The 12,212-nt window shown below is 46.9% G+C and overlaps 1 protein-coding gene across 4 annotated transcripts in view; it reads left to right on the forward strand.

Annotated features, from left to right (window-relative positions):
- SGCA (sarcoglycan alpha) overlaps positions 1 to 12,212 on the forward strand; it is a 102,034-nt gene that overhangs the window by 60,895 nt on the left and 28,927 nt on the right. For all 4 annotated transcript variants that reach the window (XM_068264524.1, XM_068264522.1, XM_068264525.1 and 1 more), the window contains exon 6: positions 19 to 178. In XM_068264524.1, the coding sequence (XP_068120625.1) occupies positions 19 to 178 (160 nt within the window). The remainder of the gene's footprint in view (positions 1 to 18; positions 179 to 12,212) is intronic.

Consider the following 12,212-nt stretch of genomic DNA (forward strand, 5'->3'; position numbering starts at 1 on the left):
CTCTTCTTGTTCTTCCAGGGTCTTCATAAAGCTGGGATCTGTAGTCCCCTTCCCAGAGTGTTTTTATGACACCCAGAAGCTTCTCGTCCGACAGCAGTGCCGGGAAGGGCAGAGTCCAGAGTTATGCCCTGAACTTGTAACACAGGACTTTGTCATAGACTGGTGCAATGTGAGCTTGGTAAGTAGGAGCTGTACTACCAGACTTGACCACCAGATGGCATACAAGATGCCCAAACAACTAACACATCTCCACAGATATCCAAGCACCTCTTGTGGGAAAACTTCAGCAAACCTGGACAGAATTAATTCATTAAACATTCTCTGCTATTTAGCAGGATTTGCCAACCTCAGCTGCATCATATCAAATCATACTCAGGGTAGTGTAATGCTACGTACACACATGCGACAACGATCGTTCGTTGAGAACGACGAACGAACTTTTAATTGATGAAAGAACGACCTAAGTAAAGATAGTTTTAAAAGGTGTGTAACGATCTGATTGTTAGAACGAACGTTACATCACGTAAAGCAACTATTGCGCCTGCGCATAAAAATGAGAAGTTTCACAGAGAAATAGTGAAATGCGCATGTCAAGCCTAGTACAAACGACCGTTTCCAACGATGTACTACTTTTGCAAACGATCGTCGTTGGTTAAAATCCGCCGAGACAGAACTTTCTTTTGTAGCGATTTGGCTCGTTCGTCGTTTGCCTTAATAGTCGGTGGTTCGTTTTTTGTAACGATCGTCGTTGGTAAAGATCGGGGAACGATCGTTACAAACGACTATAGTCGCATGTGTGTACGCACCTTAAGGGTAGGAACGCACTAGGCAGAATCGCTTATGCATTTTCCATACCACATAGTGGAAAACGCGTATGCGATTCTGCCTAGTGTGACCCTACCCTAAAGGTTTGTGAATTGTTATTTGCGTGATTGCTGTCGTATGCAATATCTGTAGTAGTGGTGCTTGTACTCTACGCATATGCGTAATTACGCGTTGTAGTTGAGGCCTATGCATCGTAGTTTCAATTCGTAGTTCCAAAATAACGCTTAAAAATTTATGCATAACGTAGTACCGCTATGCATAAATACGGCCGCGGCGCGTAGACTACATATGTATTGCGAAGTCAACTACACATGTGTTAATGCGTCTATTTTTACGCGTATGGATGTTCAAATTAGGCATTGAACAGGGAAACGTATGCGTAAGAGATTTCCATGCATGCGCATTTGACGGATTGATGTGGAAATGTTTCCGCATGACGCCATATTCGTCCGCACACAACTACGTTATGGATTACGCGATCATCTCTAATCTGTAGCAAGGACAGCCTACAGTTCTCATATCTGCCAATTTACTATCCTGTCATCCATATTAAACCAGGAGAGAGCTGCAATCCATCACCTCCTAACAGGCAATTTCCATTTCTCCAGGTCAGGATTTCTGGATTACTTGTGACTTCCCCTCAAGAGATGAATGGAGGTCTCTGAGATGGTTTTGTAGATTAGGCTCAGTGGCTCAGCAGATGATGTGTATAGGGGTGAGGTCAGGTTGTCACATGCATACTGTAGCCATAGCAACTGAGATACTGTTGCATAATACAGTGGATGATACTGATCCATATACACTGTGGAAATGATGGTGTATGGACTGTGGCATCAGCTGTGGTTGGATTTATTGGTGCGTCTACTGTGTAAATGAATATAGACAATCACTTCCCTTGCATTTCATAAGCAGTTATGGGGATATCATCTGGTATGTCATGATTAGGGTTGTCTTAAACTTTATAGTGGATCCGAGATGAAAAAATAACTATAACAAGTAACTTGTCTATATATCGTATCTAAAGTTTAGATAGTTTACACTGCATATCTAGCTGAAAATAGCCTCAACAGAATATGATTATTTCTTCCTGTGATACAATGAGGGCAGCCATGTTCTGTTTGTCACATTACACACAGGCAAGCTGCAACTGCATCTCCAGCCCCCAGCTCACTCCTCTCTCCTGCTCCCTCCTCCCCTCTGCCTCTGAAATCTCTGGCTAGTAACACCTCCTCCTCCTGCTGCCCAGACTAAGCTCCCATAAGCCGTTGCTACAGTGCCAAGGCACAAAAGGAGCTGTGGGCGTGGCTTGTTTAGTTTATAGGGAATTAGAGTATTAAAACAAAACAAGTATTTGGCTTAAGGAATGCCCTATAAACTATATGAAAGGAACACAATTATGCAATGTGTAAACGTTTATCTCGGATCCACTTTAACCACTTCGCCACTGAGGGGTTTTACCCCCTGACCACCAGAGCAATTTTCACCTTTCAGCGCTCCTTCCATTCATTCGTCTATAACTTTATTATTACTTATCGCAATGAAATGAACTATATCTTGTTTTTTTTCGCCACCAATTAGGCTTTCTTTAGGTGGGACATTATGCCAAGAATTATTTTTTTCTAAATGTGTTTTAATGGGAAAATAGGAAAAATGTGGGGAAAAAATAATTATTTTTCAGTTTTCGGCCATTATAGTTTTTAAATAATGCATGCTACTGTAATTAAAACCCATGAAACGTATTTGCCCTTTTGTCCCGGTTATAAAACCATTTAAATTATGTCCCTATCACAATGTTTGGCGCCAATATTTTATTTGGAAATAAAGGTGCATTTTTTTCAGTTTTGCGTCCATCCCTAATTACAAGCCCATAGTTTATAAAGTAACAGTGTTATACCCTCTTGACATAAATATTTAAAAAGTTCAGCCCCTAAGGTAACTATTTATGTATTTTTTTTAATTGTTAATTTTTTAATTTTTTTTTAATTACAAAAAAAAAAAAATTGGGGAGTGTGGGAGGTAATGAGTTAATTTTATGTGTAAAAGTCATTTATTTGTATGTGAAAAATGTGTAGGGTGTAGTTTACTATTTGGCCACAAGATGGCCACAGTAAGTTTTTGTTTTAATGCGACCTCCAAGCTTCCTTCCGGAAGCTTGGAGGAAGAATAAGGAGGCTGGACACGTGAGTTTTTTCTCACAATGATCGCTCTGCCCATAGGAGAGCAGCTGATCATTGCGGGGCTTAGATCAACGAACGGGAATGGATTTTCCCGTTCATTGATCTCTGGGCGAAGTGGGCGGCGGCGGTTTTACTAGCGGCGGGCGGCGTGTTTACGAGCGGGAGCGCGGGCAGCGACGGGAACGCGGAAAGTACGTGTTTCTCCGTCCCTGGTTTTTAAAGGATGGAAAAAGGGGCGGAGAAATACGTACGCGCGGGGGTAAAGTGGTTAAAGTACAGTTGGATGCATGTGTAGATATGACTGACACTCCTGGCACTTCAACCCAATAGCATTATTGTTATTAATACAGTACAAGTGCTACTTAAAGGGACACTTAAGTCAAACAAAAAAAAAATGAGTTTTACTCACCTGGGGCTTCCAATAGCCCGCTGCAGCTGTCCGGTGCCCTCGCCATCTCCCTCCGATCCTCCTGGCCCCGCCGGCAGCCACTTCCTGTTTTGGTGACAGGAGCTGACAGTCTGGGGATGCGAGTGATTCTTCGCGTTCCTGGCCACAATAGCGCCATCTATGATGCTATAGCATATATCATATACCATACAGCAGCATAGAGGGTGCTAATGTGTCTGGGAACGCGAAGAATCACTCGCTTCCCCAGCCTGTCAGCTCTTGTCACCAAAACAGGAAGTGGCTGCTGGCGGGGCCAGGAGGATCGGAGGGAGACGGCGAGGGCACCGGACAGCTGCAGGGGGCTATTGGAAGCCCTAGGTGAGTAAAACTCATTTTTTTTGTTTGACTTAAGTGTCCCTTTAACCATCCTGGCGGTATGGACGAGCTCAGCTCGTCCATTACCGCCGGAGGCTGCCGCTCAGGCCCTGCTGGGCCGATTTTCTTCAAATAAAAAGCAGCACACGCAGCCGTCACTTTGCCAGCCGCGTGTGCTGCCTGATCGCCGCCGCAGCGCGGCGATCCGCCGTGTGCAGCGGCGAAAGAGTGTCCCCCCAGTCGCCGGAGCCCAGCGCAGCCGGAACAAACAGTTCCGGCCAGCGCTAAGGGCTGGATTGGAGGCGGCTGACGTCAGGACGTCGGCTGACGTCCATGACGTCACTCCGCTCGTCGCCATGGCGACGAGGCAAGCAAAACAAGCTCATTGCAGCTTTCCTTGTTAATTCTGATCGCCGGAGGCAATCGGAATTACGCTTTAGGAGCGCCCTCTAGTGGGCTTTCATGCAGCCAACTTTCAGTTAGCTGCATGAAATAGTTTTTTTTTTTATTTAAAAAAAACCCTCCCGCAGCCGCCCTGGCGATCTTAATAGAACGCCAGGGTGGTTAAAACAGACCTGAACTCAGAAATTCCTCTCTGCCCTAAAAGATAAGCAATAGCATAATAATCTTTAAAGAAATAATTTATTTGTTACAGCTGATATAAATCCTGCAATACATCTGCAGTGTGGCTACTTCCTGCTTTCATGGAAGCAGACATAGGGTTAACATCCTGTGTTTACAAATTGACTGCTCTGCCGAGGCAGCCAGCTGACGTAGCTGAAAGATCGAATTACAGTTGTGATTAGTCACAGATGAGGGGAAATTAGACACGCTAAACTCTCTAAATACATACAGGGTACATTTCTTTATATTTTCCTGTCCTGCGTAAGAATGAGAGGTCCACTTTAACAGCAGCAATGCATTTGCAACTTTTGACCACCAGGTGGTAGTAGCAGAGCCCTCACAGACGTTGGATTCACTATACAGGTTTGTTTGTTTTCTGTTGGCCTCATCATATCCCTCTAGTGTGCTGTATATCTCTTAAACAAAATAATAGAAGTGATGTGTCTAAACGTTAAGAAATAAAAGTGGGCCCCTGGCAACAATAAACACTAACGGACCATTCTAGAACATAGCTAAAGGGAAACTCTACCCATCTCCACACAATAGCCAGAGTAGGAACTTGAAAAGAGAACCTGAGATGAAGATAATGGCTATATTTACCTGGGGCTTCCTCCAGCCCCATGAGGTGCGTGAAGTCCCTCTCTGTCCTCTCCAGCCACTCTGTTGTCTTCTAATCCCCCTCCTGATAATGTAGCCAGCTGCACTCTTCTGCGCATGCGTGGCTCCGCCTAGTGCTCCCTTGTTGCAGCGTTCTGCGCCTGTGCAGTAGTACTGTGCGTGGATAATGTCCTTTCAAGTGACTGGACCCGGAGGGGTTCGGGGCAGGACGGATGGAGCTCTTGTCATTGCCAATAACCAGGCATACATACGTTGTTAGCGCTGGCTATGCTACTCTGATAAGGCACGCCAACACTGATAAGATGTGTTAACTCTGATAAGGTGCGTTAACTCGGATAAGGCACGCTATATTTTTTAGTGAATCAAGCCCATACTGTGATGAAGTGATTAGACTGCTCGCTATAATAGTCTATAGACTCTCTGAGGACCATGTGGCCTCCTCATCCAGCAGTGCGACTGACAAGCCAGCACCTCTTGTCTGCTCCTATCACAATTCTGCTGCAGCCATTCAATACTAGGAATATAATAAAATCCCCAATATGCTTTGTGTAAGAAAAATAGTCACAAATGGCACTTTACAAAATGTGACAATTCCTTCTCATCTACCAGCAGGGCTGCTGGCAAGGAAAGGACACCCCCCTACATTTGGTACCTTCCATTGTAATAGATTTCTAACAGCCATTGACTGGAAGTCAGCAGTGGTGACCAGAGAGGTACTGGCAGTTAGAAGTTTTTTCCAGCAGGAAGAGACCAAAGGAAAAGAGGGATCTCTGTTCCGCTCAGCAGTCTTAGTGCCGGGATCCACCTTATCCCGCACTGAAATGAATGGAAGCACCCATCTCAATGCGTTTACCATTGCCTGCGATTCTGTGAGCATTGCGGTCGATTTTCTGAGATGCTGCGTATAGCTTTCAGCTTTGGTTGCATTTGCGGTTCCGTATCCCCCCAACGGCTCAAAACACAAGGACTGAACAACAGGAACTGATGCCAAACACTTTAATTCTCTTAGGTAGGAGTCAGACTTGAGAAAATCTGCAGCATTTGCCACTAACAAAAACGGCATGGAGAATCGCATGTAGGGGTTGATTCACTATAACAAATAGCATGCCTTATCAGAGTTAACGTGCCTTATCAGAGTAAGCATGCCTTATCAGAGTAGCATAGCGAGCACTACAAACTTATGCCTGCTAATTGGCAATGACGAGAGCTCCACTCGTCCTGCCCTGAGCCCCTGCGGGTCCAATCACTTAAAAGGACAATATTATCCCCGCACTTTGATTGGCCCAATAGGCTGCCTGTCAAGTTTCCAGTCGAGTGACAGACAGCCTATTGAGCCTATCAAAGTGCGAGGATAATGTCCTTTAAAGTGATTGGACCCGCAGGGGCTCAGGGCAGGACGAGTGGAGCTCTCGCCATTGCCAATTAGCAGGCATAAGTTCATAGCGCTTACTGTGCTACTCTGATAAGGCGTGCTAACTCTGATAAGGCCTGTTGACTCTAAGGCACGCTATTTGTTATAGTGAATCAACCCCAAAATGATAGTCTAGGGTGCTGCTGCGTTTTCCAGAGGCATGTGCTATTCCGCATAGCATTAAAAGAGAAAAAAAAGGTTACAACCAGCACCATTTTCCGCACGTTTTTGCATTGAAATCAATGGCTACTATTAAAAAAAAATGGAAGTTAAGACGCTTGTGGGGAATTGTCTGCGATTCCCACAGATGCAAGTGTGATCTCTCCAGTCTCTGGCCCTATTAAAGAGGAACTGTAGTGAAAACAACGTGATGAATAAAATTGCTTATTTTTTTACAACATTTATTTATTTATAAATTATTTAGTCAGTGTTTGTTGTCCATTGTAAATTCTGTAGTGGTCTTTTGGTATTTGAAATCAATAGTATATTATTATTATTATTTATTGTATTTATAAAGCACCAACATATTACGCAGCGCTGGACAATAAATATATACAATGATACAAGGATGACATACATAGGGTTATACACATAGAACAAAGTTATACATACAAATTGTACAAAATACATGATCATGTGATTTGGGCTGGTTAGGTAGGTCCAGTAATACAAGTACGAGGCTGTCATAGGAAAGGAGCACACCATCATGTAGAATACACTAGGGAAGGGAGAGGGTACAAGATACATGATCATGTGATTTGGGCTGGTTAGGTAGATCCAGTAATACAAGTACGAGGCTGTCATAGGAAAGGAGCACATGATCATGTAGAATACACTAGGGAAGGGAGAGGGTACAAGATACATGATCATGTGATTTGGGCTGGTTAGGTAGATCCAGTAATACAAGTACGAGGCAGTCATAGGAAAGGAGCACACCATCATGTAGAATACACTAGGGAAGGGAGAGGGTAGAAGATACATGATCATGTGATTGGGGCAGGTTAGGTAGGTCCAGTAATACAAGTACGAGGCTGTCATAGGAAAGGAGCACATGATCTTGTAGAATACACCAGGGAAGGGAGAGGGTACAAGATACATGATCATGTGATTTGGGCTGGTTAGGTAGGTCCAGTAATACAAGTACAAGGCTGTCATAGGAAAGGAGCACATGAACATGTAGAATACACTAAGGAACAGAGAGAGGGTACAAGATACATGATCATGTGATTTGGGCTGGTCAGGTAGGCCCAGTATAATACAAGTATGAGGCTGTCATTGGAACGGAGCACACCATCATGTCAGTGGCGGACACAGCCAGCAGTGGGCCCCTGTGCAAAATTGTAATTGTGGGCCCCCTATGACCTGCGGCGCGGCAAAATATGGGCGTGGCTACAACCTGCGGCGCGCTAAGCGCGCCGCGGCAAAAATTAGTGGACAGAACCTGCGGCGCGCAGCGCCGCGGCAAAAAAATGGGCGTGGCAATGACCGGATGAGGGCGGAGCTAACTGTAACTTAAAGCGAACCCGGGGTGAGGGTTTATTTCCTTTTAAACAATACTAGTTGCCTGGCGGCCCTGCTGATCTATTTGGCTGCAGTAATAAACTGAATTACACCAGCAACAAGCATGCAGCTAATCTTCTCAGTTCTGACAATATTGTCAGAAACCCCTGACCTGCTGCATGCTTGTTCAGGGTCTATGGTTGAAAGAATAAGAGGCAGAGGACCAGCACGGCAGCCAGGCAACTGGTATTGCTTAAAAGGAGAGAAATATGGCAGCCTCAATATTATTCTCACCTCAGGTTCCCTTGAAAAGTGCAACGCAAAGACAGTGGGCCCAAGTTTTGGTGACCCTTTCCCCAGAAAATTCACATAATTGTGCAGGTTTTCTCAAGAAAATACACATATATGCCCAGAAAATACGTGCAATCATGTCGGCAGATATGCCCAGAAAATACGTGCAATCATGTCGGCAGATATGCCCAGAAAATATGTGCAATCAAGTCGGCAGATATGCCCAGAAAATACGTGCAATCAAGTCGGCAGATATGCCCAGAAAATACGTGCAATCAAGTCAGCAGATATGCCCAGAAAATACGTGCAAACAAGTCGGCAGATATGCCCAGAAAATACGTGCAAACAAGTCGGCAGATATGCCCAGAAAATACATGCAATCAAGTCGGCAGATATGCCCAGAAAATACGTGCAAACAAGTCGGCAGATATGCCCAGAAAATACGTGCAATCATGTCGGCAGATATGCCCAGAAAATACATGCAATCATGTCGGCAGATTTGCGAAGAAAATACATGCAATCATGTGGCAGACCTGCCCAGAACATACACCTGCTAATATAAATAAAACAAAAACATTTACTAACCTGCAGCAGCAGACCTCCTGTCCCAGCCTCCATCCGGCGCGCAGCTCCCATGGGTGGTTGGGTGGATAGGTAGCCTAGTGGGTGGGTGAGTGGGTGGGTGGGTTGGTAGCCTGGTTGATTGGGTGGGTTGGTAGCCTGGTGGGTGGGTGGGTAGGTAGCCTGGTGGGTGGGTGGGTAGGTAGCCGGGTGGGTAGGTAGCCTGGTGGGTGGGTGGGTAACTAGCCCGGTAGGTAGGTAGGTAGCCCGGTGGGTGGGTAGGTAGGTAGCCTGGTGGGTGCGTGGGTAGCCGGGTGGGTGGGTAGGTAGCCTGGTGGGTGGGCTGGTAACTAGCCCGGTAGGTAGCCGGGTGGGTGGTTAGGTAGGTAGCCGGGTGGGTGGTTAGGTAGGAAGCCTGGTGGGTGGGTAGCCGGGTGGGTGGGTAGGTAGGTAGCCGGGTGGGTGGTTAGGTAGGTAGCCGGGTGGGTAGGTAGGAAGCCTGGTGGGTGGGTAGGTAGCCGGGTGGGTAGGTAGGTAGCCGGGTGGGTAGGTAGGAAGCCTGGTGGGTGGGTAGGTAGCCTGGTGGGTGGGTAGGTAGGTAGCCTGGTGGGTGGGTAGGTAGCCTGGTGGGTAGGTAGGTAGCCGGGTGGGTAGGTAGGAAGCCTGGTGGGTGGGTAGGTAGCCTGGTGGGTGGGTAGGTAGGTAGCCTGGTGGGTGGGTAGGTAACCTGGTGGGTGGGTTGGTAACTAGCCCGGTAGGTAGCCGGGTGGGTGGTTAGGTAGGTAGCCAGGTGGGTGGTTAGGTAGGTAGCCGGGTGGGTGGTTAGGTAGGTAGCCGGGTAGCCGGGTGGGTGGGTAGGTAGCCTGGTGGGTGGGTTGGTAACTAGCCCGGTAGGTAGCCGGGTGGGTGGTTAGGTAGGTAGCCGGGTGGGTGGTTAGGTAGGTAGCCGGGTAGGTAGGTAGGTAGCCGGGTGGGTAGGTAGCCGGGTGGGTAGGTAGCCGGGTGGGTGGTTAGGTAGTTGAGTGGGTGGTTAGGTAGGAAGCCTGGTGGGTGGGTAGGTAGCCGGGTGGGTAGGTAGCCGGGTGGGTGGTTAGGTAGTTGGGTGGGTGGTTAGGTAGGAAGCCTGGTGGGTGGGTAGGTAGCCGGGTGGGTAGGTAGGTAGGAAGCCTGGTGGGTGGTTAGGTAGTCGGGTGGGTAGGTAGGTAGCCGGGTGGGTAGGTAGCCGGGTGGGTAGCTATCCGGGTGGGGGGCCCGACTCCTATCCTCCCTCCCTCCCTTCCTTCCTCACCTCGGGGGGCCCCCTCCCGATATGCGCGGCGGGAGAGTGAGCGGCAAATGCAGGAAGTCTTCAGGGCTCTCCAGGCATCCGCTAGAGGCCCAGCCGCTGAGTCTCCAATATGTCTCCAACTGGAGACATATTGGAGACCAAGCGGCTGGGCCTCTAGCGGATGCCTGGAGAGCCCTTCCTGCATTTGCCGCTCGCTCGCTCTCCCGCCGCGCATATCGGGAGGGGGCCCCCGAGGTGAGGGAGGGAGGGAGGATAGGAGTCGGGGGGCCCCCGGGAATAAAATAATAAAAAAAAAAAAAAATATTAAAAAAAAAAAAAAAAAGTACTTAATGCCATGGGCCCCTGAAGAAAACGGAACTTCAGGGGCCCTCGTGCGGCGGCACGGCCTGCACGGCCGTATGTCCGCCCCTGCATCATGTAGAATACACTAGGGAAGGGAGAGGGTACAAGATACATGATCATGTGATTTGGGCTGGTTAGGTAGGTCCAGTAATACAAGTATGAGGCTGTCATAGGAAAGGAGCACACAATCATGTAGAATACACTAGGGAAGGGAGAGGGTACAAGATACATGATCATGTGATGTGGGCTGGTTAGATAGGCCCAGTAATACAAGTACAAGGCGGTCATAGGAAAGGAGCACACGATCATGTAGAATACACTAGGGAAGGGAGAGGATACAAGATACATGATCATGTGATTTGGGCTGGTTAGGTAGGCCCAGTAATACAAGTACGAAGCTGTCATTGGAACGGAGCACACCATCATGTAGAATACACTAGGGAAGGGAGAGGGTACAAGATACATGATCATGTGATGTGGGCTGGTTAGATAGGCCCAGTAATACAAGTACAAGGCGGTCATAGGAAAGGAGCACACGATCATGTAGAATACACTAGGGAAGGAAGGGGGTACAAGATACATGATCATGTGATTTGGGCTGGTTAGGTAGGCCCAGTAATACAAGTACGAGGCTGTCATTGGAACGGAGCACACCATCATGTAGAATACACTAGGGAAGGGAGAGGGTACAAGTAGAGTTGAGCTGAAATTTTCGTAATTTCGCATTACTATAATTACGCATGGGAAATTTGCGATTACGATGCGAAATTAGCGTAGCGAAATTGCCATTAAAATCGTAATTGAAAATACCGTAAGCGTAATTTTCAACGCTAAATTTCGCGTTTCGTTCATGCCGTAATTTCGCATTAAACGCTACCGTAATTTCGCGTTAAACCGTAACGCTCCATATAATATAAAAAAGCCGCCGACTTTAAGGGTTAATAGCAAAGCCCCCTTAAATGCTAAGAGCCTCAAATTTGGAGAATATATTAAGGAGATCAGGAGGAATAAGAGGAAATTTTTTTTTTTCAAAAAAGACCTTATAGTTTTTGAGAAAATCGATGTTAAAGTTTCAAAGTAAAAATGTATACATTTAAAAACCCGCCGACTTTAACGGTTAATAGCAAAGCCTGCTTAAAGTTTAGAAACACCAAATTCCTAGGGTATATTAAGGGGATCAGTGGGAATAAGAGGAAAATTTTTTTTTTCAAAAAGACCTTATAGTTTTTGAGAAAATCGATTTTTAAGTTTCAAGGGCAAAAATGTCTTTTAAATGCGGAAAATGTCAGTTTTTTTTGCACAGGTAACAATAGTGTATTATTTTCATAGATTCCCCCAAGTGGGAAGAGTTTTACTTACTTCGTTCTGAGTGTGGGAAATATAAAAAAAAACGACGTGGGGTCCCCCCTCCCAGACCTCTTTAACCCCTTGTCCCCCATGCAGACTGGGATAGCCAGAATGCGGAGCACCGGCCGCGTGGGGCTCCGCACCCTGACTATACCAGCCCGCATGGTCCATGGATTGGGGGGTCTCGGAAGGGGAGGGGCAGCCAAGCTTTCCCCTCCCCCTCCGAGCCCTTGTCCAATCCAAGGACAAGGGGCTCTTCTCCACCTCCGATGGGCGGTGGAGGTGGAGGCCGCGATTTCCTGGGTGGGGGGTTCATGGTGGAATCTGGGAGTCCCCTTTAAAAAGGGGTCCCCCAGATGCCCACCCCCCCTCCCAGGAGAAATGAGTATAGAGGTACTTGTACCCCTTACCCATTTCCTTTAAGAGTTAAAAGTAAATAAACACACAAACACATAGAAAAAGTAT

Source organism: Hyperolius riggenbachi, chromosome 12 (assembly GCF_040937935.1).
Source record: "Hyperolius riggenbachi isolate aHypRig1 chromosome 12, aHypRig1.pri, whole genome shotgun sequence".
NCBI classification, from domain to species: domain Eukaryota; kingdom Metazoa; phylum Chordata; class Amphibia; order Anura; family Hyperoliidae; genus Hyperolius; species Hyperolius riggenbachi.